The 25,444-nt window shown below is 38.8% G+C and overlaps 2 protein-coding genes across 2 annotated transcripts in view; one reads left to right on the top strand and one right to left on the bottom strand.

Moving 5' to 3' along the window:
* The window catches only part of LOC103510635 (apoptosis-resistant E3 ubiquitin protein ligase 1), a 34,727-nt gene that overhangs the window by 8,687 nt on the left and 596 nt on the right, over window positions 1-25,444 (bottom strand). Inside the window, exons 3-13 of the mRNA XM_026824632.1 lie at window positions 24,741-24,954; window positions 7,343-7,499; window positions 6,459-6,664; window positions 5,499-5,698; window positions 4,784-5,027; window positions 4,274-4,443; window positions 3,661-3,732; window positions 2,995-3,238; window positions 2,238-2,431; window positions 951-1,157; window positions 271-456 (exon numbers count right to left, since the gene is read on the bottom strand). Coding sequence (XP_026680433.1) covers window positions 271-456; window positions 951-1,157; window positions 2,238-2,431; window positions 2,995-3,238; window positions 3,661-3,732; window positions 4,274-4,443; window positions 4,784-5,027; window positions 5,499-5,698; window positions 6,459-6,664; window positions 7,343-7,499; window positions 24,741-24,939 — 2,079 coding nt within the window. The 5' untranslated portion in view covers window positions 24,940-24,954. The remainder of the gene's footprint in view (window positions 1-270; window positions 457-950; window positions 1,158-2,237; window positions 2,432-2,994; window positions 3,239-3,660; window positions 3,733-4,273; window positions 4,444-4,783; window positions 5,028-5,498; window positions 5,699-6,458; window positions 6,665-7,342; window positions 7,500-24,740; window positions 24,955-25,444) is intronic.
* Window positions 13,936-15,587, top strand: LOC103510627 (dolichyl-phosphate beta-glucosyltransferase). Its single transcript, XM_008475306.3, has one exon. The coding sequence runs from the start codon at window positions 14,200-14,202 to the stop codon at window positions 15,220-15,222; it is 1,023 nt and encodes a 340-aa protein (XP_008473528.1). The 5' UTR covers window positions 13,936-14,199; the 3' UTR covers window positions 15,223-15,587.

Raw genomic sequence — 25,444 nt, 5'->3', positions numbered from 1 at the left:
TTTTTTGTTTTTCGAAATTTCGAACAGGCTCCGAGAAAATCAATTAAAGCATAAATTCTGGGACACCCTGTATATGAGGAGACAATTTTATTTATTAGAAAATGTAATGTTGTGTTTCTTAATGACAATGTCGGCTTCCATTTTAAAACAGTCCATAAATTAATCATGAAAACTTTTCATTTTACACGCATTTTGGTACATAAATGTAAAAAAAGTGTATTCTGGTGTCACAGATTATGATAAATAATTCTAGTGATAGCCTGTACTTACCATATAGTTGACTCTTAGTCCAGTCAGCTGGGCTAGGAAGGAGCGGGTAAACCTAGCGTTTACATATTGAGCAAAGTTGTAGCCTAAAGCACTCTCATAGAGACATTTGCCCACAATACGACCAGCAAACTCGAAATATTTCAGCTTCAGATGTGCGGGTCGCTTTGGATTGGGATGCACAAGCGCCTAGGGGGCGGGGCGGAGGGGGAGTATAAAAAGTACGTATCGTAATTAGTATTTAATTATTTTCCTAAGCTCAAAATAGCTTCTAAGAAAAGAAAAGCTTCTAAGAAAATTCCTTTGGTTGAATTCCTTGGCGTCAAAACCAGCAGTCCAGCCATAGCCAGCCTAGCTAGGTCACGGGTTCGATTCCCGCCCGGGGCGAACTTTATCCTAAACAGATACTGTTCATTCTCGGAACAGCTGGCTTTCTCCTATCCTATCTTTTTTTCTTTCTTCACTTTCGGAACGATAAGATCTCCGTTGTTACAGTTCTCTCTATCAAACCTCTTACAAAAAGGGTCAAAGTAAGGTCCTTTTGTAAGATCATATTCGTTTTCGTAACGGCTGGCTTTCTATTTTTTCTCTCTTCGTTATCGGGATGATAAGACCCAGTTACAGCTTCGTAAAAAAAAATAAATAAATAAAAAAAAAAAAATCAAAGATTTAATTGTACTAACCTGCGAGCTGTCTGAAAGGCCTTTGAAGAGTAGATACTTGGGATCAAACAGATGAACACATATAAGTCGGAACCATTCTCTAGCTAATCCTCCATGATCAATACCAGGTTCTCCTTCAAACCTGATGTCAAACCTTAGGAACCAATCCGATACAGAGAAGTGTTTCATCTCTTTGTATGACTGAAACACAAGTGAAACATTTCGAACCTTAGGAACCAATTTGGCAAATAATTAGCTCGGGCAAAACAAGAAGTTTGCTTCTTGAATCCCTAGAGGCCCTCCCCCTACAGTCCCTACGAAGGCCCGAGTCCCATTTTCCTTTCCTATAGGTTTTTTTCGGTGATGTGGATGAAAAAAAGGAAGACAAAAAGTCTTCATTACCAAAAGGTAGTAGGGATAAAAAAATTGGAGATTAAAAAATCAGATGTTGAAATTTATTTATTATTATTATTATTTTTTTTTTTACGAAAATTGACGAAACTTAGCGTTTCATTATTTATTACATAAAAATTACAATAAACACAAAACATACAATAAATGAGAAAAATAGAAATGGAAAGTAAAAAGTAAAAATACAACTAACTGTGTTTATACCTACCTGCCGTGAGCCAAACCGTCCCCACACGAACCAGTCCACTCCAGACCAAACCAGTCCGACCCAAATAATATCAGGCCAAACCAGTCCCGCCCAGTGCCCTAAATCACCAAAGTATGTAGGTACAATTCCATATTTTGATATGATTCGTCCAAATTCAAAATTCTACTTTTCCATTGGCTATTACACTTGTAAGATACTTTTCCATACTTTGGTGATTTAGGGCACAGGACAGACCAATCCGGTCCAGAGAACGACCGGGCCCCCAGCATGTAGTTATAAAATAATAGAAAATTTAAAAAGTTGGAAAACCTACATCCCTATCGAAAAAAAGCTATGTGTCAAGCATTTTTATAACTAATGTAAAACATAGGCAGGCGATCATACTGCTAGATATTGTCAGGGCGAAAATTTATTCTCAACCGATAAGATTCGTTCTTGGCAAGGTTGGCTTTCTTCTATCGTTTCCTTCATCTCTCTTCCATTTAGGAGCGATAGGACCTCCGATTCTACAAGAAAAAAAGAAGAAGAAGAAGAAGAAGAAGAAAAAAAAAAAACTCTTAAAACAATAATTTAGGTAATAAAAATAAAATACATAGCTTACCCGGTAGAAAAGTCTTATGGAAGGGACTACCCTTGATCTGTGTTCCATTAACAGTGATCTCGATCTTATACCGCCCCGCATACCTGACCTTGAAGCTAACTCGAGCTAGATTAGCCGCGGTTGACTTCTCGCCTCCTAACTCGATGACTGGAGTTACTTGGCGAAATTCTTCTTCTCGAGTTATGTACACAACCAAGTTATCTTCATCACAGATGAAATACGGGTTGCTGTTCCTCTGGAAGAACTGGGAACAGAAATCAAGATTGTGATTCCCGGGGGTTCCTGGAAACAACTAGCAACCCCGAAGAGTTGAAGATTTCATATTATCTCGAAAGAAAAAAAGAAACCATTTTTGGTCAGAAATTCATAGTAGGAAAAATTGAGTAGTCTATTTATGAAGCGCCAATCTTTTGCAAATTTCTAACGGGAAATGAGGCTCCTAAATATTAATGTCGCTTTTTCTGACTTCCTAAAATACAGATGACGTACCTTTATTTCAAAGATATGACACTTTACATTCATTACTACACCAACTACATATGTACACAAAAAGCCCATTCCAAAGCTTAGGTGTAAGACTGTAGGGGCGAACATCTGTAGAGGATGGGTTAAGCTTCTACAATAACTTTTTCCTTACAAATTTGTGACCAGTATTGTCAGGGCGAAAATTTATTCTCAACCGATAAGATTCGTTCTTGGCAAGGTTGGCTTTCTTCTATCGTTTCCTTCATCTCTCTTCTATTTAGGAGCGATAGGACCTCCGATTCTACAGTTCTCTCTTTGAAGAAAAAAAAAAAACTCTTAAAACAATAATTTAGGTAATAAAAATAAAATACATAGCTTACCCGGTAGAAAAGTCTTATGGAAGGGACTACCCTTGATCTGTGTTCCATTAACAGTGATCTCGATCTTATACCGTCCCGCATATCTGACCTTGAAGCTAACTCGAGCTAGATTAGCCGCGGTTGACTTCTCGCCTCCTAACTCGATGACCGGAGTTACTTGGCGAAATTCTTCTTCTCGAGTTATGTACACAACCAAGTTATCTTCATCACAGATGAAATAGGGGTTGCTGTTCCTCTGGAAGAACTGGGAACAGAAAATCAAGATTGTGATTCCCGGGGGTTCCTGGAAACAACTAGCAACCCCGAAGAGCAGAAGATTTCATATTATCTCGAAAGAAAAAAAGTAGCTATTTTAGGTCAGAAATACATAGTAGGAAAAATTGAGTAGTCTATTTATGAAGCGCCAATCTTCTGCAAATTTCTAACTGGAAATGAGGCTCCTAAATATTAATGTCGCTTTTTCTGACTTCCTAAAATATAGATGACGTATCTTTATTTCAAAGATATGACACTTTACATTCATTACTACACCAACTACATACACGAAAAGCTCAAAAGCCCATTCCGAAGCTTAGGTGCAAGACTGTAGGGGCGAACAGCTCTAGAGGATGGGTTAAGCTTCTACAATCTACAATAACTTTTTCCCTTCAAATTTGTGACCATCACCTGCTTCTGTTTCTCATTGTAGAGGAAGTTTTGTGAGAGCTCCTCGCTACCGTCACCTTCACTTCCTCCGCTCTGAAAGTAATACGGGAAGCAATGAAGCAGGGGGAGGGGGTAGGATGGAGTAGATATGAGAAGAAACAAGGCCGTTTTTAGGGGGAGGGGGGCTTCATTTTTCCTCCTCTACTATTGGATGGACTCCAAAAATTTGGAGCACCCCCTTACACTCAATAAAAACCTGGATACGGCCCTCGGAAGAAATATAATTTCATGATGAAAAGTGAAAGAAGTATTAGGTTTATTTTTGATATTCACAAAAACAATAACAAAGAATAATACATTAGTGCTTGAATGAATAGCAAATAAAATTTCAGGAATAATTAAAGTTACATCATACCCTGATGTACTATTTCTAGTATGTGCCAGGGTTTGGTATTGTATGTGCTAATGTTTTTGGGTTCGATTGGACGCTTTTGGGTACCATTGAATCTTCTAGGGGATTTTCTTTTCTTCTTTCAAACAATTCACTCAAACTGTTGGACTGTTGGTTTAGAAAAAAGTTTATTTATAATGGAGTTTTTCTTTCCTTAAAAAAACTTATATTTATTTGGCATACCCGGGTCACGAACACGGCATAATCAGCACTAGGATCATACTTGTGACTGTGTATACATGTGTTGCCAAACTCATCCCTGGGTTCCAGACTTAGCTTACTCAACACATTCTCCACTGCTAGCATAATGGAGGTGAACTTCACTATAGTCGACTTCTTGGGATCTGGACGACCTGAGAAACAGATAGGAAATGTTAATGGTACCGCGGATGCAGGAGGTCCTGGGTTCGATTTTACGAAACGTTCTGAGCTTCACACTCCAAAAGCAAGCTTGAAAGGTAGCGCGCCTGCCTTGTATGTGCCGAGTTGCGAGTTCGATTATTGTCAGGGCGAAAATTTATTCTCAACCGATAAGATTCGTTCTTGGCAAGGTTGGCTTTCTTCTATCGTTTCCTTCATCTCTCTTCTATTTAGGAGCGATAGGACCTCCGATTCTACAGTTCTCTCTTTGAAGAAAAAAAAAAAACTCTTAAAACAATAATTTAGGTAATAAAAATAAAATACATAGCTTACCCGGTAGAAAAGTCTTATGGAAGGGACTACCCTTGATCTGTGTTCCATTAACAGTGATCTCGATCTTATACCGTCCCGCATATCTGACCTTGAAGCTAACTCGAGCTAGATTAGCCGCGGTTGACTTCTCGCCTCCTAACTCGATGACCGGAGTTACTTGGCGAAATTCTTCTTCTCGAGTTATGTACACAACCAAGTTATCTTCATCACAGATGAAATAGGGGTTGCTGTTCCTCTGGAAGAACTGGGAACAGAAAAATCCAAGATTGTGATTCCCGGGGGTTTCCTCTGGAAACAACTAGCAACCCCGAAGAGCAGAATGATTTCATATTATCTCGAAAGAAAAAAAAGTAGTAGTTATTTTTAGGTCAGAAATACATAGTTAGGGAAAAATTGAGTAGTCTATTATTATGAAGCGCCAATCTTCTGCAAATTTCTAACTGGGAATGAGGCTCCTAAATTTAATGTCCGCTTTTTCTGACTTTCCTAAAATTAGATGACGTATCTTTATTTCAAAGATATGGACACTTCTAAATTCATTACTACACCAAAACTACATACACGAAAAGCTCAAAAGCCCATTTCCGAAGGCTTAGGGTGCAAGACTGTAGGGGGCGAACAGCTCTAGAGGATGGGTTAAGCTTCTACAATCTACAAAGTTATTCCCTACAAATTTGTGACCAGGGTGGATTAAAACATGGTGATTTCTACTTACTCGTATGGATATCACTCGACTATCTCCCACATAGTAGGGGGGCTCTGTGTCAAACTCCACTGTACAGTTACTAGGCTGCAGATATTTCCCAGTCACATATTGCAGGAGAGAGTGTTTGGCTTCAGGAGCCAGGGATGGCTGAGTCATAGCAGCCAGCGTGACCAGCCCTGCTACACTTACTGACACCACGAGCATACCTCCTGTAATAGAAACGAGAACAATGGAACGATGAGTATACCTCAATACTTTTCCTATAGGTTCCTTAAATATGCGATAAGTACAGGTGTGTTTCATAGAAACGAGAAATGGAACCACGAGCATACCTCCTGTAATAGAAGAACAAGAACAATGGAACGATGAGTATACCTCAATACTTTTCCTATAGGTTCCTTAAATATGCGATAAGTACAGGTGTGTTTCATAGAAACGAGAAATGGAACCATGAGTATACCTCATTACCTCTTCTACGTATAGGTTCTCATATCTAATATGAGACAAGTACAGGTGTATTTCCCTTTCGAAAAACTGACCACTGGTCTAATTGGATTTCCTATGGTTAAGTACAGGCGCTACCACGCCATCTAGTATTTTACATTAAAAGAGGGGAAATGAGCTTCAGAGGAGGGGAAATGGCTCAGGATAGGATTGGTTCCCAGGTACTTACGAGTAGGGCTGAAAAGCCGGTTTATAGTTGAAAGGTTAATTGAATGGGTAAAAGGCAGAGCGGACTAAGTCCAAAAATTGACTTTCTGAGTTATTTATATCGTTGGAAAGAGTGCGAAAAGATCTACTTTTCATATTGGTGGCAAACTTCCCCTTAGTGTTGTATTGAAATGAGAGCAAAAACAAAATGGCTATCCCTATTAAACTACCTAAACTTTGACTCCATTTATCTCAAAACGCTTTTTTTGGACTTGGTCCACTCTGCCTCTTAGCCATTCAATTGAGAGAGCGTCTTACCTAAGGTCCATGCATCCTGATGGTCTGAAGATTTGACCACAGTACTCCATAGCTCTTCCTTCAGAATACCGAGTGAGTCCTTACTCGCTGGTAGAGAGAGCCGAGCTTCCGACCATTTGGAGAACTTGCGTCCGAATATCAAATGAGCTTTAGTATCATCCACCCAGTATACGTCTTCTAGTGATATCACGTCATCCTGTAGGAGTCTGAAGGAAACAAGGATTGATATTTTTACTAGTGAGTAGTGAGTGGTTCAATTAACTGAACAATTTACTCGGAGAAAAATTGGGCTTGGAATTTAATAAACGCTCTAGTCTAGGTGTATGTTTTGTTAATGGATGGAGGGTCGGTATGTTGCAGCCATTCACACCTCTAAAGGTGTGTTCACACATAGTCGACCGGCCATCGATCGATGTCAACAGAACCGTTCACACTGCCCCGATAACATAGATTCACCTTGTCGATCGACGGCCGGTGTTTAGACCCAGCTCACCTATGATAGAAATCTTCCAGATGTACATTGACAGCTTTAGTATCATCCACCCAGTATACGTCTTCTAGTGATATCACGTCATCCTGTAGGAGTCTGAAGGAAACAAGGATTGATATTTTTATAGTGAGTTAGTAGTGAGTGGTTCAATCAACTGAACAATTTACTCGGAGAAAAATTGGGTGAATGTTTTGCGGCTTTTCACCTAGAGGGTGAATGTTTTGTTAATGGATGGAGGGTATTGGAGGGTCGGTATGTTGCAGCCATTCACACCTCTAAAGGTGTGTTCACACATAGTCGACCGGCCGTATCGATATCAACAGAACCGTTCACACTGCCTCAACAACATAGATTCACCTTGTCGACCGACAGCCGGTGTTTAGACCCAGCTCACCTATGATAGAAATCTTCCAGATGTACATTGACGAGCCACTGTCGTAATATAAGACGTTGCTGGAGTAGTTTGGCGGCTCTTTGTATTCTTTCTTCATCATGAGGAGGCAGCTCAGGAAAATCATCGGCTGAGGCACAACTCACTAGACTAGATATTCCTGCAATCACAAACCAATACGCGTGCCTATGTTAGTGCTAAGCATATAATATTAAGTAGTGTTTAGTATAGGTTCTTTCCCCTTATATTCGCAGGGCAATAAAACTTTTCCAGGACGCAATTGGGGAGATTTAATTTATTTTTTGAGAGGTTTGATAGAGATAACACAAACAGTGGAGATCTTATCATCCCGAAATCCAAGAGAGAAGAAGGAAGACAAGATAGAAGAAAACCATCAGGCGTTCAAATGACAAACCTCATTAAGGTTAAGATAAAATTTGCCCCGAGCGGGAATCGAACACCTAGCGCTTACAAGGCAGGCTACCTTCCAAGCTAACTAGGCTGGCAAAGAATTTCCTCAAAGTGTCACAAGTTTCACGTTTCCCCAAGTTGTGACTAACAATGGTATTCACGTTCACGAAGCAACTTATCATAATAGGTACCTGAGGAGTTACTGAGGGACGTATGAATTCCAATGGATTGAATATCGCTGTTCTCAACACCATGCCAATCTTCTTCTTCTTCCATAATATTTATATTATCTCGTCAAAACAATTGCTTTATCCATTCAGTAGAGAAACCGGGTTGGAATTAGGCAAAAACTAGGGTTAGTGTTCCATAATTACCTACTTATTTTATTTATTAACCAAGTTTATTTTAGGATTCCATAATATCAATGTGATACCTATAACCTGTAGATAATATACAACGTACTTTCAAGTGCTGAGGAACATCAAAAAGTTTTTCAATCACGATGGCAAGTACAAATGGACAGCGGCAGTGTGTCGGCCCAAGTTCCAGTAGTCACACCTGTATATTTCTATTTAAACCTCGGTGACACAGCGGTTGGGGTGATCGGGAAATGGAAAAGGCGTAGGTTCGAATCCCAACCTGAGCGTGAAATTTTATTCTCCCCGGTTTACGAAAGTGATCAATGATCATGTAATATTAAATATTATTAGGATCATGACTTTGTGACGGAAAATAGACGCTTTAATAACTTTTCCAATCAGCTTTACATGAGGTCAAAAATACCTACAGCAAGTCAATAAAATGGAAATACTAAGTACCTACTCGTACTCAGGAAGGTACTTTTTCTAACTATAGGTCACATGGTAAAGTATTTTGTTAGCGTGCCAAAAGCACCTCTACAAAAGCCTGCATGAACTGCCCACATACATATTACATAAGGCATAGAATACACAGCATGTTATAATAGAGTAGGACTTACAGCAGTAGAATACAGTTTATTCATACAGCTCATTGCATGTAATGTATAGGATATACTTATATTACTTATTGTGTATAACTGTATACAAAATGAAGTATTTTGTTAGCGTGCCAAAAGCACCTCTACAAAAGCCTGCATGAACTGCCCACATACATATTACATAAGGCATAGAATACACAGTGTGCCTATAGAGTAGGACTTACAGCAATAGTATACAGCTTAAACTGCTTAAAGCATGTAAAGTATAGGATATAATGTACTTATGGCCGTATATATATCGTGTATAACTGTATACAAAATACTTTCGGCTAACGCCAAGAAAACAGTTGGGAGCCATTTAGAAAAACCCCCGTGAAGATAAGTAGGGAGGGAGGAGGAAGAGGAAGGGAGGTAGGGGAAGAGAAGGAGAGGGAGGGAGCCATTTAGAAAAACCCCCGTGAAGATAAGTAGGGAGGGAGGAGGAAGAGGAAGGGAGGTAGGGGAAGAGAAGGAGAGGGAGGGGGAACAGCCCCGTGGTAAAATCAATAGAGAAAACTATAATAATAATATAAAATATTCTAGCTTTGTACTGGCGGGAATAGAGAGAACAAGGAAGGAGGGAGAGAGAAGGTATGGAAAGAGAGAGCGCGTGATAAAAAGAGGGAGAGAAAAGAGGAAAGAAGAGAGCAAGAAGAAGGGAAAAGGAGAGAGAAAGAGAGGCAGAAAGAGAAATAAAGTTACAGAAGTAAAATCTCCGTGGTCGAGTGGGTATTACACGAGACTTGCACCCGAAGGTCCCAAGGTTTGATTCCCGGCAGAGTCCAAGTTTTTTTTTTCGCGGATCTTTGTTTGGAATAGGAGACGCACTCAAGGAGGAGGAGCATTTGATAAAGGCACTTCTAGTCGTAGCATGGCAAGGATTTAGACTGGAAACTGGAAAGGTAACAAAAGGCAGAAGAGAACAATAGAGAAGACTTTGAAAGATAAAACAAATGATTAATTGCATGATATTGTTCAGCGAGCGGAGTGAGGTCTGAGTTTTAACTCAATGGGTTTTCCTTTTGTTTGTATGTGTCACGGGTCACGGGGTTATTTGGCCCGTGGCGAGAGGATAAATGAAAACACCTTTACGATTGAGGAAATTAATGAATAGTTATTTGTTTTATTATGGGGTGATCTAGGCGCACGGCAGTGCTGCTTATTTATACTGCTCGCATAGGACTGAAATGTCCCTTTACTCCAGCAGTAGGCTACTACTATTATTGTGGTCAAATTCTCAAATTCTATATTGAGGATAAAATTCCATACCTCGGCTGGGATTGAACCCACGCCCTCCTGTTTACCAGGCGAGCGTCTTGACCACTACACCACCGAGGTAGGTGGTGTACCTATTGGGATAAAATCCGCTCCGGACGGGACTTATTAGTGGACTCTTGAGTGGAAGGTAACAACTGGACTGGACGACGAGGTTAACAAGTCAAAATTAGATAGGCAGGAAACTTTGTTTAGTAATTGCCCTCCCTGTAGGGCGTTAAACAAGGTATATAAAAAAAATAAATAAATAAAAATAAAATTCCATGATTCGACCGGAAATGAACCCAGACCCACCTGCTTACTAATCCAGCATTTTTTTCCCTAATTCAGAAGGATCAAGTCTCCTGTTTTGGCTTTGTGCTTGGATTGGGACTGAACTCAGCCTCGTAAAAAATTGTACCTACACGTGAGCATCACCCCGTGATGATATTACAAGTGCTGTAGGTACCTACATTACCTACATAATAGTGTTTAGTATAGGTTCTTTCCCCTTATATTCGCAGGGCAATAAAACTTTTCCAGGACGCAATTGGGGAGATTTAATTTATTTTTTTGAGAGGTTTGATAGAGATAACACTAACAGCGAAGATCTTATCATCCCGAAATCCAAGAGAGAAGAAGGAGGAGGACAAGATAGAAGAAAACCAGGCGTTCAAATGACAAACCTCATTAAGGTTAAGATAAAATTTGCCCCGAGCGGGAATCGAACACCTAGCGCTTACAAGGCAGGCTACCTTCAAAGCTAACTAGGCTGGCAAAGAATTTCCTCGAAGTGTCACAAGTTTCACGTTTCCCCAAGTTATGACTAACACTGGTATTCACGTTCACGAAGCAACTTATCATAGGTAGGTACCTGAGGAGTTACTGAGGGACGTATGAATTCCAATGGATTGAATATCGCTGTTTTCAACACCATGCCAATCTTCTTCTTCTTCCATAATATTTATATTATCTCGTCGAAACAATGGCTTTATCCATTCAGTAGAGAAACCGGGTTGGAATTATGCAAAAACTAGGGTTAGTGTTCCATAATTACCTACTTATTTTATTTATTAACCAAGTTTATTTTAGGATTCCATAATATCAATGTGATACCTATAACCTATAGATAATATACAACGTACTTTCAAGTGCTGAGGAACATCAAAAAGTTTTTAATCACGATGGCAAGTACAAAATGGACAGCGGCAGTGCATCGGCCCAAGTTCCAGTAGTCACACCTGTGTGCCTCCCTGTAGGGCGTTAAACAAGGTATATATATAAAAAAAAAAAAATATATATATATAATAAAAATCCATGATTCGACCGGAAATGAACCCAGACCCGCCTGCTTACTAATCCAGCATTTTTTTCCCCTAATTCAGAAGGATCAAGTCTCCTGTTTTGGCTTTGTGCTTGGAATGGGCGTGAACTCAGCCTCGTAAAAAATTGTACCTACACGTGAGCATCACCTACCCCCCGTGATGATATTACAAGTGCTGTAGGTACCTACATAAAACACAATGTCGTAATTCCGTTTTTAATCTTGATAAAATTAACCCATGTAATAAAACTTATAAAACCCTGTAGATTAATTATTATTTAAAATACAAGTACCTATGTATAGTAGGTACCATACATAATAACTAATAACTTGCTATAATTATGAAAATGTTAACGTTCAATTTTTCAACCTTCATAAATCGATGTTTTTTTTTACAATAATTTGTCCTTGCACTTTTGCTTACCACCTATATGCAAATTACAGCGTTACCTATCACGCAAAAAAGAAACTTTAATTTCACATAAAAAATGTAACTTCAACTTGAAAAAAAGTAACTTTAACTTCAAAAAAGTAATTCTAACGGAACGGAATTGTACGGAAATAAAACTTCAATACAAAAAAATGTTACGAAAAATATAAAGTAACTCTCGTAACAGGAGCAAATTACAGCGTTACCTATCACGCAAAAAAGAAACTTTAATTTCACATAAAAAATGTAACTTCAACTTGAAAAAAAGTAACTTTAACTACAAAAAAGTAATTCTAACGGAACGGAATTGTACGGAAATAAAACTTCAATACAAAAAATTGTTACGAAATATATAAAGTAACTCTCGTAGGAGGAGGAGCATTTGATAAAGGCACTTCTAGTCGTAGCATGGCAAGGATTTAGACTGGAAACTGGAAAGGTAACAAAAGGCAGAAGGGAACAATAGAGAGAAGACTTCGAAAGATAAAACAAATGATTGATTGCATAATACTGTTCAGCGAGCAGAGTGAGGTCTGAGTTTTAACTCAATGGGTTTACCTTTTGTTTGTATGTTTTACCAGAACTCTCGAACGGATAGTAATCAAATCAATCAAATCGTGAATTATATATGTTAAAGCAGAGCCTTTTTAGAACTTTTTGTGGATATCACACCATTACTTCCTTTACAACGTAGGTTGCTCTAGAACGAATGGTAGATATATGATTTGGATGAAATTTGGCAGAAATGGTCAACGCATAAAGGTTAGGACATAACCGCACCGAGCCCGTACCAACATACGGCCGAGTGTTGGCGGCGCTACGGCGAGAAAGAAAAACAACGCATTTGAACGTATCGGGACACACATCACCGCATCCGCACCATAACGCGTATAGAAGAGGATACGTTATGCCCGCACCGTCGTGTTGTTCAGATACCGAGCCGTGTACGTACCGTCACAGACTAGTCCAGTTTACTTTTTGAAGGTGACGGGCTCGTGCAACATGGAGAGCACAAAACTTGTGCGAAAATTGACTGTTCTGCACGGTCGAAACTAGGAGTGGTGGCGGTCAAGTGTGTTCTACTACCCCCGTCAGCGACCAGTCGTCCGTATTGAGTACTTTCCTCAGATGCCACTCCGGCTATAGGTGAGGTTCATTGTAGCAGCGTAGTTTGTCGGCCAATGAACGGTAAAACCTACCAACTAAAAAGCAAAGTAAACCCCCCTGAACAAACAAAACAAACTAATGGGAAGTGTCCGCTGTATGCTGATCATGATCATAAAATCTAAATAGATATTGTTGTTATACGTCCGCGTGACCCCAAGTCTTTCCAGTTAAAAGAAAAGTTTTCACAAGACCAAAAAATTGATTGGACAACCGTTCTATTTCTTAACAAAACAAGAAGAGTACGTTTACCCAAGGAAACCGAGAGAAAAAAGTAAAAAGCTCGGTCCTGAAACTTGAACCAAGGCTAACGTATAGGTACCTACCTTAGGCTTCGAATTTTCGGTTCGCATTTCCCAAAGAAAAATTGAACTTGAACTTACTTGAAGATTGGTAAGGTTTGTTTGGCTTTGTATTGTTCCAGCATGTTCGTTCCACTTCGGTTGATTCAAGAAAACCTTCCAAACCAACCTATCCGAAAATTATTTGGTCGTTTATGGTCCACTTATGAAAAAATGGCACCATTCCTGGCCGCTCAACCCGCTAAAAAACCTCCCCGCTCTTCTTTCTTGTTCCCGGAACTTTTTTGTTATTACTTCGGGAAGTATAGGTACCTTAGGCTTCGAATTTTCGGTTCGCATTTCGCAAAGAAAAATTGAACTTGGAGATAGGTAAAGTTTGTTTGGCTTTGTATTGTTCCAGCATGTTCGTTCCACTTCGGTTGATTCTTGATTCAAGAAAACTTTCCAATCCAACCTATCCGAAAATTATTTGGTCGTTTATGGTCCACTTATGAAAAAGAGAAAAGAGCATCGTGTGAACTACCTGAGAGAAAAAAGAAATGTGCCCGCTTCACGCACATGCGAAATGTTTACTTTTCCTAAACTATTTTTTTCTAACTTCACACCAGTCGATAAGCTCAAAAATTTGTAACACCCGCTTCACGCACATGCGAAATGTTTACTTTTCCTAAACTATTTTTTTCTAACTTCACACCAGTCGATAAGCTCAAAAATTTGTAACGGGACGTGGAAAACTGATAAGCCGTGGATTTTCCTTTATTTGTTGAACTAATTTTCCTTCATTCTGTGTCTATACATACATACATTGGAAAGAGCACTCTCAATATCACAAGTGACACATCACGAGGTAAATGCCACAGTGAGATATGATCTCTCAACAAAACAACAGGTAACACTAGACAGAGCAAACTCCCTACCCAAGTGTTTTTTGACAGAAGTTTTTCCTGAAGAACGCAGTCTGGTGTTTTTCCTTTAGAAATGGGTGGTGAGTCAGAGCCGATACTGACAGAATTTGAAATACATTGCTACATAGCATTGTTCTTAGTGTGTGGTATATTGAGCTATGCTTATAGATCATTCAAAACCAAGAATCCATTCCCAGACATTGATTTCCTAAGTAAAGGAGAGCGAGTGTTCCTTGATGTAAAAACAGGACAAGAGCTGGAGTTCCCTTCACTTGATGATGAACCAAGTGTAAACTTGAGTGTGATCGTTCCTGCTTACAATGAACAGGATAGACTCAAACCTATGCTGGATGAAACCATAGAATTTCTCAATGAACGTAGGAAGAAGATTCCTACATTCAAATATGAAATCATTGTTGTAAGTGATGGAAGTACAGATAAGACAATGCAAGTTGTGCATCAATACACAGAGAAGTGTGGTGAAGATATTGTACGAGGTTTGAAACTATTGAAGAACAGAGGCAAGGGAGGGGCAGTAACGTTGGGAACTAAATGTGCCCGAGGATCTATCATACTCTTTGCAGATGCTGATGGAGCTACAAAATTTGCAGATTTAGAAAAACTAGAGGATAAGTTGAAAGAACTAACTGATGGTGACTACATTGAAGATAAGAATAATGCAGCTGGATGTAATGGTGTTATTGTTGGATCCCGAGCACATCTTGAAGCTTTAGCAAATGTACAGAGGTCTTTCTTCAGAAATATACTCATGAAAGGATTCCATTTCATTGTATGGTTTACCGGCGTACGTACGATACGAGATACCCAGTGTGGGTTCAAATTGTTCACAAGGAAATCTGCACTGCAATTATTTAGTAGTATTCATGTACAGCGTTGGGCATTTGATGTTGAATTGTTGTTTATTGCAGAAGTTTTACACATTCCAATGGCAGAGGTTTCAGTGAATTGGACAGAAATTGAGGGTTCTAAAATAGTTCCTGTGTTCAGTTGGATACAGATGGGATGGGATGTTTTAAATATTTGGTTACATTACACTCTGGGGCTTTGGAAAATTAAAGCCATGGAAAACAAGTAATAAAATTACTTATTTTGCTTTGTCACCTAGTGCATTTTGTTTATCTCTAGTTCATAATCTTCCATTATACTTGAGTTGTTATTTTGCAAATTACAATTATGGATCACTAAAAGTCTGAAGAAAAACTATGCATCATGCACATGACAGTTTGAAAAAATAGTTGGGTTCAAATTCCAAATATTTCAAGATTCTCATTTATCTTCCATAGGTATGAGTATTTGCAAAAGAAACCTTTCTTAGAAATAATTTCACATTTTAAATTGTGAATTAAAATTTTCCATTACCTAAGCAAATACAATGTTTACCTAATTTAGATTACAGTTATTTTGTAAATAAATAAATTACAATTATTTTTAATAAAATTACAAAAGAGCCTTTTTTATACTATCACACTTTGTAGCCAGCAGCTTTACAACATTGAATCAACCAGTTCCTGGTTGATATCAAGGATTGATGACAATCTGAAATATTCTTTACCGTGAAGGTAACAAAACATATGAAATAAAAGAAATAATAAAAAGAATCTTCTCTTACCTCTGTACTGATACAGGTGTCTGAAAGACTGCAAGTTGTTTTCTTTCAGCCAGAGATCAATTTCTTTTTGTTGAGATCTGTTTCCAAATTTCATCCCTCCTTGGGTATGAAAAGGAGAGAAAATATCGAATGAAATTTCCAAAAAATAATTAATTAACGATTCCAATTTATTAAAAATTTTCGGGATCTTTGGCTGCTTCAAAAACTCTCTCCCTGGTTAAAGTCCCCCAGTGTCACGGGGTTATTTGGCCCGTGGCGAGAGGACAAACGAAAACACTTCGATTGAGGAAATTAATGAAGAGTTATTTGTTTTATTATGGGGTGATTTAATATAACGAGAAATATTTATTAAGTTAATATTAATTCAAGATGAGCTACTTGTTCATTTACTATTGAGACGTTTGAACAATATAGAATAGTATTCAAAATAGTCAAAGGTGATCCGAGACCCTGGGAGAATTAGAAGGAGAAAGAAAAATAGATCTTACCGTCAATAATAATCTGAGCGCCGGCCAAACACAGTCTGACGAGCCCTCCAGTGAGGAGCTCTCAGGTGCTGGCGAAATGGTTGATGGTTCTCCCACCACTTTGTGGTTGCTACTTCAGATCTTAGCTCACTGTATTTATAATGGTATAATGTAGTAATGCCGTCGAATGTACCAGGGCAAGGATAGGTATATCCTGTCATATGTTTTACTTAACAGAACTCTCGAACGGATAGTAATCAAATCAATCAAATCGTGAATTATATGTGTTAAAGCAGAGCCTTTTTACAACTTTTTGTGGATATCACACCATTTCTTCCTTTGTAACGAAGGTTGCTCTAGAACGAATAGTAGATATATGATTTGGATGAAATTTGGCAGAAATTGTCAACGCATAAAGGTTGGGACATAACCGCACCGAACCCGCTCCAACATACGGCCGAGTGTTGGACATGCTACGGCGAGAAAGAAAAACAACGCATTTGAACGTATCGGGACACACATCACCGCACCCGCTCACCCGCACCATAACGCGTATAGAAGAGGATACGTTATGCCCGCACCGTCGTGTTGTTCAGATACCGAGCCGTGTACGTACCGTCACAGACTAGCCCAGTTTACTTTCTGAAGGTGACGGGCTCGTGCAACATGGACGTGCACAAAACTTGTGCGAAAAATGATTGTTCTGCACGGTCGAAACTAGGAGTGGTGGCGGTCAAGTGTGTTCTCCTACCAGTCGTCCGTATTGAGTACTTTCCTCAGATGCCACTGCGGCCAGGTGAGGTTCATTGTAGCAGCGTAGTTTGTCGGCCAATGAACGGTAAAACCTACCAACTAAAAAGCAAAGTAAACCCCTGAACAAACAAAACAAACCAATGGGAAGTGTCCGCTGTATGCTGATCATGATCATAAAATCTAAATAGATATTGTTATACGTCCGCGTGACCCCAAGTCTTTCCATTTAAAAGAAAAGTTTTCACAAAAAAAAAAAAATAAAAAATAATAATAATAATTACCTACCTAGGTACATACATACAAATTTCATCTCACTTACGCATGAACTATGATGCAGTAACAGTACCTAGTCCTACTGACCTATTATGAGAATCACAGAAGGGAAATTGGGATCCTGTAAACTGCATGAGGTCAATGACCTGTGGCAAGGGTGCGAGGGATGTCAACTTAAAAAAAGTTCAAATCAACAATTTGGTTAACGTTTGGTTTAGCTGTAACTTTTGGTAGAACTGTCAGCGAAAGCTCTCCAGGTATTGGTACAATTCACAAGTTTGGTGTTAGTGGAAAGAGCCTTCTCTTCATACAGCTATGTAAAAAATATATATAGAAACCAACTTAACACTGTACCGGACTTGAGAGTATACTTGTCATCCTATGAACCCGATTTTAAAGAGCTTGCTAGGAAAATTCAAACCCAGAAATCTCATTAATTCAAAATAGGTACCTAGTAAAATCTTATTATTAGGTATTACCAAATTGTTGATTTTAACTGTTTCAAGGTGACATCGGTAGAGAGTTCAATTATTATTATTATTTCTGGTATCCTCAGATCATAATTTGTCCAGAAATGTCTAAAACTGGGTAGGTCCAGGGGTGGGGTTAATGCCTGTGGCATTCTCTGCCATGCCCTTATTCTTCAGTAACTCTTGTAATGGCTCTTTTGTGTGTTATCTTCAATATTGAAGCCTTTTAAATAAGAACCTGATAATATTTTGGAATTTAAAATGTGTGTTTTTCTGTGGTTACAAATTACTGTCACAAAGTATCATAGGTACCTCAAAAATATCTAGTCAATTTTTTATATGTGGGTGGGATTTGAACAACCACCATTCTGTGCCAGTCTGTGTCTCAGGTGGTATTGATGCTGAGGGCTCAAGGGGTACGCGACCGGAAAAAGGTTGAGAACCGCTGGAATGGATTATGACTTTAACTATTCACATAGGTACCTACCTCTTCTTAACACTTTAACATGATTTTATTAAATGTAAAAGTACTAGGTAGAAATCTGAAAATCAAGGTTTGAGAAACTGGTGACGGTAAATAAAACTCGCTAATTTTAATAACTTCAAAGGCCAAACTAGGAGTTTAGGATGAAGAGAGTTATCTTGAAAAAATAAAAGGAATGGAAATATGGAAAAAATTGATTAGCATTTTCCACTTTTCCGGAAAATGATAAAAAAGGAACCTTTTTTCAAAATTTGGCGCTTTGCAAAAATCAAAACACAAAAAAGTTTTTTCACACGATGCCCAATCTCGCTAGTGCATCATTTTGGTTTTCTCGGCCATCCATACTCGTTTACCTCCGTGAAGTTTCTTCCAGAAACCGCTGAGAGCGCTGTAATTTGTTTACACCAAAAATTTCTCCAGCGGGAATTTTTAAATCTGGAAAACTTGTCCTGTTTCTGGTTTTGGCTGCGGTTGCTGCTTTTCTGCCGGTGGTTCCCCAATCCCCCGGGGCCCACTCAGCCTCGTGAGGAAAATGAGTAGCTATGACATATAAATGCGCATAGCGACCGGTGGTAGGTAAACAAGGCAACAAATAGAATGGTAGGTACTCAGCCTCGTGAGGAAAATGAGTAGCTATGACATAGAAATAAATGCGCATAGCGACCGGTGCCAGCATGGTAGGTAAACATGTGATTTAGGATTATTGAGATATTGGGAAAATCCTACAATGCTGCAGTGAGCACCAAAGTTGTGACATAATAACACAAAGAAACTACATTTATATATTCTACTCACTTCTTCTATTGCACCAACCTCAGTGGTGCAGTTGTTAACGCGTTGGACTTTAGATCTGGAGGTTGGTGGTTCGAGTCCAAGTCATGTCATGAAATTTATCTAGGTGAAATAATCGGGGAACGATGTTTGTGACAAGCATTTAAATATGCTTAACACAATTGAAATTCCACTTCTTCTATTACATTATTTCCCAATAGATCGAGGATAAACTTCAGAGTTGGGTATCAGAAACCTCGGACCAATGGTCTTCCATTTCCCAATAGATCGAGGATAAACTTCAGAGTTGGGTATCAGAAACCTCAGACCAATGGTCTTCAAATGCTCGTGTTATATGTAAAGCTTGGCTTAAGGACGGACTCAAGCCGCGATGTATTACACGAGACCTCAAGTGGGGAATACCTGTACCTCTACCTGGCTTTGAAAATAAGGTAAGTAACACTCCTGTTCTTGTAGTTTAGTTAGCATAGAGCAGAGGTTCCCAATCTGTGGTACGCGGAAGCATTTCTAGTGGTACTCGAAGAGGTTTGAAAACCTTATTTTTATGATTTATCTCGTAAATACGAAAAACAAATCTGGTAACCCTAGTTGGGAGAGAAAAAAAATCTACAAACAAAAAATTGTGACATCGTACTACAATTAAAAAAAAAAAATCGCCTGCGGCACAATAATGTCTATTTAAACCCCAAACCACACAAAATTGATTTTTGGTGGTACGTCAAATGAACCTTCAGGTATCAAGTGGTACGCAGTACTCAAAAGTTTGGGAACTCTTGGCATAGAGGGTAGTGCGTCTGTCTTGTAAGCGCTAGGTCGCGGGTTCGATTTCCTGCCCGGGGTGCTCTTTTACCGGAACATTAAAGGTTCGTTCTCGGAACGGCTTGCTTTTTCCTCTCGTGTTTTTCTTCTCTCTTTACTTTCGGGACGATAAGACCTTAGCAGTTACCGTTCCTTCCATTAAAAGTAAAATTGTTTGTTTGTTTTGTTGTTTTTTTTTATCATTTAACTCTTCACTTTTTTGTCTCTCCCCCTCAGGTATTCTACGTATGGTTTGACGCTCCTATTGGCTACATGAGTCTCACACAGAGCTACTGTGGTCAGTACGAGGCTTGGTGGAAGAGTGCGCCCCAGTCTAAGATTACACTGTATCAGTTCATGGCTAAGGATAATGTTCCATTTCATTCCATCATGTTTCCTGCTACTCTGGTCGCTGCTGGGGATCAATATACCAAGGTCAACCATATCATGGCCACAGGTAATACATAATAGTTTTACTTAGGGGTTAAAAGAAAAAAAAAAGTTGGATAGAAGGAGCTTAAACAACAGAGATCTTATCGTCCCATATTGGAAGAGAAAAGACAGGATAGGAGAAAGCCAGCCGTTCCGAGAACGAACCTTATCTGTTTAGGATAAAGTTCACCCAGGGCGAGAATCGAACCCACGACCTAGCGCTTACATGGTAGTATAGCCTCAGCTCCTCACCTAGCCTAGTTCAGTTCCTACCTACTGGTAAGTATATCATTTATGTAGATTGTACAATATGAAGCAGACAAAAAGATCGTACATCTTCTTCTCTTCTGCATCTTTTCCCGTGTTCAGACGGAATCGGCGTTTTCCGTCTCTTAATCAGCCCTAGGGTGATTGCTTTGGGGCTGACATTTGGATTTGGCTACATAAATTTTACCAGTGGATGCCATATTTCTTTAGCAAGGGAAATTTCGGGCTGGTCTACTCCCTGTTTAAAGTCCCCCAGCCAGTCTTGAGCTAGTCTACTCCTGTTTAAGGTCCCCCAGCCAGACCACATGATCTCTAGACCTGTTTAATTAATTTGACTTGAAGTCGCTGCTGATTTTCCTGAATCACTTTACTAATATGATGTCTTGTTTCAGGTCACAAGATAGGCACCCCAGCTCCTCTATTCCGTAAGATAGAACAAGCACAGGTCGACGAGTGGAAACTCAAATACGGAGGTCAACAAAGCAAGGAATCCAGTAATAATAAGAAAGAGACGAAACAAGCTGAGATAACGTTCAGTAGTGTGGAAGAATTGGAGGCAGCTGTAGCAACTCAGGTATGTTTTTACCTTAGATACTAGTAGCTCAGTAAATATTAGAAATTACTCGGAAAAGTGCTCGTTCAAGACCCTCCATAGGTTGATTGAGTCAAAATTCCAAGGATCAAATGTATTTAAATGTTACATTAGTGGCACATTAGAAGCCAATTTTTATTTTCCGTTCTAATGAAAGAGTTCAAAAACGTTTGACGTCAGAGTTCATAAAATGCGCAGAAATGCATTCGCACAAACATTAATGTGTTGCCTGCGAGGGAGCTTTGCTCGGGACAGTTGATGTGATTGTGATGTCATCCCGTACGGGAGCGTATGCCGTGACGTCAGAGTTCAAGATTTGCCGGTATTTTTTAAATCGATCTAGAAGTCGTAGAAGAAAAAGGGAAATTCCGTCGGTCCTCATTTTTCCTGTTCTTTGACTTTGAAACCTCATCCAAGTAAGCGCAACTGGTCTATCATATGCCTTTTCCACAAGTTTGGCCATGCCTCGGGATGAACTAGCGGGATTCCGGAGCGAAGCGACGGAATTCAGCTAGTACCTTAATAATTTCAGTCGAGATTCTATTGCATCTAATACCCTATTTGAAGAGATTTTCAACAGCAATAAATCCTTTGTGTATCGAACTAAATTAAAAACTTCATAATTTAACATCTCCTACCATTTATCATCGTCTTGTTTCTAATTTGATAACATACGCTTCCGTACGCGATGACGTCACATCAACTGTCCCAAACAAAGCTCCCTTGCAGGCAACACTAGTGTAATGCGTATGCATACGCTTCCGTACGCGATGACGTCACATCAACTGTCCCAAACAAAGCTCCCTTGCAGGCAACACTAGTGTAATGCGTATGTACGCAAGCTTTTCTGCGCATTTCCTATTTACTGACGTCACAACTCTTTGAACTTTTCCATTAGAACGGCAAATGAAAAATCAATGTTCGACCTTTTAACACATTGACTGCCCAGCATGAAATGGTGGTGTATACCCTCAGGCCCGCGATGTCAGCGATGTATCGTTGACGGGGCCCTCAGGATAAAAGCGTCAACGACATATTGCTGACGGGGCTTCTCAGGATAAAAGTGTCAACGACATATCGCTGACGGGGGCTTCTCAGGATAAAAGTGTCAACGATATATCGCTGACAGGGCTTCTCATGATAAAAGTGTCAACACTGTCAACGATATATCGCTGACGGGTTTGTCAACGATATTCACTCTTAGGTTCACGTAAAATATACCAAATGATTCCTCACAGGCCCCACTATTCAGTAGCAATGCTAAAAACCATATAGCGTCAACAGAAATCTATTGACAGGGCTTGAAAGAGAACACTACCCGTCAATGATATATCACTGACGGGGCCCAAGACTAAAAATGACCGTCAGCGAAATATCGCTGACGCGGCAGTCAATGTGTTAAAGTTACTTTTTCCGATTTTTGACCTCAGAGAATCCTCTGATTTTAATTTTTCACAACCTTATACGTAGGAATCCACCTTTTCTTGAAAAACAATGGAGCAGTTGCATTTGAGTAAAAGTTATGAATTAAAAGGTCGATTTATATGAAAAATGTTGTGAAAAATCCAAATCTGAGGTCGAAACTCCGTTCTGCTTCTATTTTCTTAATCTTCCTTGTCAGAAGCTTTTCGCAGCAGGGGATATTGCAATCTGCATCCAGTCTTGTGTATTACAATGTATACACTTAAGTGCAAAAATTGCGGACAAAGTGCTGAATGGTTTGATCAAGATCAGTCTTTTTGGATGATTTAACGATTTTAACGTATTTTTAAACTTTTTTTTTGACACCAGCTATAAGCTGATGTTATTCTTCTTCATCTTCAAGACTGCGTCAATGATTGTCTAGTTGTTTCTCGTATTTTTAATGGAAATATTGTTGATACTGAAAAAGTTCCAATCTTGAAAAGTCATAAATATATCCCAAATTGTCTGCACATGAGCGTAGTTACTTTTTCCGATTTTTGACCTCAGAGAATCCTCTGATTTTAATTTTTCACAACCTTATACGTAGGAATCCACCTTTTCTTGAAAAAAAAGAAAAAAAATGGAGCAGTTGCATTTGAGTAAAAGTTATGAATTAAAAGGTCGATTTCTATGAAAAATGTTGTGAAAAATCCAAATCTGAGGTCGAAACTCCGAAAAAAACAACTGTAAAAGGTCGAAAATTCAATTTTTATTTTCCGTTCTAATGAAAGAGTTCAAAAACGTTTGACGTCAGAGTTCATAAAATGCGCAGAAATGCATTCGCACAAACACATTAATGTGTTGCCTGCGAGGGAGCTTTGCTCGGCACAGTTGATGTGATTTTGATGTCATCCCGTACGGGAGCGTATGCCGTGACGTCAGAGTTCAAGATTTGCCGGTATTTTTTAAATCGATCTAGAAGTCGTAGAAGAAAAGGGGAAATTCCGTTGGTTCTCATTCTTCCTGCTCTATGACTTTGAAACCTCATCCAAGTAAGCGCAACTGATCTATCTGAAGTTCTTCGCAACATAAACTATTTAGAAACATAACTACACAAAGCAAACAATGAAAACTTTTGCGAACAAGAAAGTAGTGATGAAAGTAAACTAGAAGGACCTGGAACTATTAAGAACGTTGTTAATAAAATATAATTGGATAGGAAAAGAGAAAATGGATTGAAGAAGAAGAAAACGAAGAAGGAGGAGGAGAAGAAGAAGAAGAAAGATGTAGGAGAAGAAGCAGAAGAAAACGAACGAGGAGAAAGAAGAAGTTGAAGGGAGGACAAGGGAAAAATAATTGGATAGAGCAAAAAAGAAGAAGAAATTGAGGAAGAAGGAGAAAAAGAAGAAGGAAAAAGAAGAGGAGACAGACAAATAAGTAAGAGAAGAAATTGATCAAGAAGAAGAAGGAGAAAACGAAGATGATGGGAGAGAGGACAAAGAAAAAAATTAATCGGATAGATAGGGTAAAAAAAGAAGATGATGAAAAGTAGAGGAAACAGACAAAGAAATTGATAGAGAAGAAGACGAAGGAAAGAAAAAAAGAAGACGAAGGAGGAGAAGAAAAAAAAATTAAAAAAAAGAGAGAAAGAGGAGCCAATCAAAGCTGCCTCAAGTACAAGTAAGTTAAAGCTCACACAACATTTTATATTTTGGGTAAGTATTTTGATTTATAAGAAATTATTTACTTCACTATAACTCCCAAATGGTTTGTGCAATTTGGATAAAATATTAAAAACATGTTTTAGACCATCAGGGGTCTCATGTGGGCCTTTTTTTTAGAGTGAGTCCTTGTTCCATGTCTTACTAATCATGAGTTTTCATTCCATTTCAGAAAGCCCTAAAAACCTGGACAGAAGTCCTCAAAGGTAGTGCCAATGATGTTGGCAGCCTAAGTGAGGCCCTGTCTTCCCTCAGCATAGCAAGCCAATCTGGCAACACTGTGCTGAATAGTTTGAACAAACTGGCACCACTGTGCAAGAAATCCAACAAGCAGCAACCAGAATCCAAAGCAAAACCTGCTGCTGTGGTGGAAGATGATTTGAGCTCGAAAAGCCAGCAGCTTTACAACATTGAATCAACCAGTTCCTGGTTGATATCAAGGATTGATGACAATCTGAAATATTCTTTACTGTGAAGTTAACAAAACATACCTATGAAATAAAAGAAGTGTTAAAAAGAATCTTCTCTTACCTCTGTACTGATACAGGTGTCTGAAAGACAGCAAGTTGTTTTCTTTCAGCCAGAGATCAATTTCTTTTTGTTGAGATCTGTTTCCAAACAGTTGCATATACTCCAGAGTTAAATAGCTTATGATTACACAGGTGATGAAACAAACTATCAATGTCAGCCATGTGTTCACAACACCCCATATTGTTTTAATATAATTCATAGTCCTTGAGAGAGCCTGAAAGAAAATTAAACAAAGATAAGTGGTTCTGAATTCTTATTTGATATTTAAAAGAGTTGGTCCAACTTCAATAAAATTTGGGAAATAAGTATTTAAAAAAAACCTGATAAATTGTTCCTAGAATGTTGGGCCTCTGAAGGCCCTTCAGAGAGTTCTACAATTAATTGGACTGAGTTCCAAATTTCAACTCAATAATTTACCACTTGTTTTGCCTGTAACCCAAAATGTACAGTCTTGAGCAGAAAACTGCTTTGGGTTTCTGTAAAAGATCCAAGGAAATCAAAGATCACAGATCCAAGGAAAACATTTGAAAATAGATTAACAAAAAATGAATGTAAGGCTATTATAGTTCACTCTGAACTTCATACTCCACACTACTTAAAAAAAAAAAAAAAAAAAACTTGAAGAGGGGTACAACATTTTCTCTGGATGAAAGAGGCATTCATTTAACTGCTCCTAGAACAAGCCCAATTTGTTCAGGATAAAG

The sequence above is a fragment of the Diaphorina citri genome, unplaced genomic scaffold, assembly GCF_000475195.1.
Source record: "Diaphorina citri unplaced genomic scaffold, Diaci psyllid genome assembly version 1.1 scaffold625, whole genome shotgun sequence".
NCBI lineage: Eukaryota > Metazoa > Arthropoda > Insecta > Hemiptera > Psyllidae > Diaphorina > Diaphorina citri.
The sequence above is the reverse complement of the archived record's forward strand: the minus strand, read 5'-3'. Positions and strand labels throughout refer to the sequence as shown.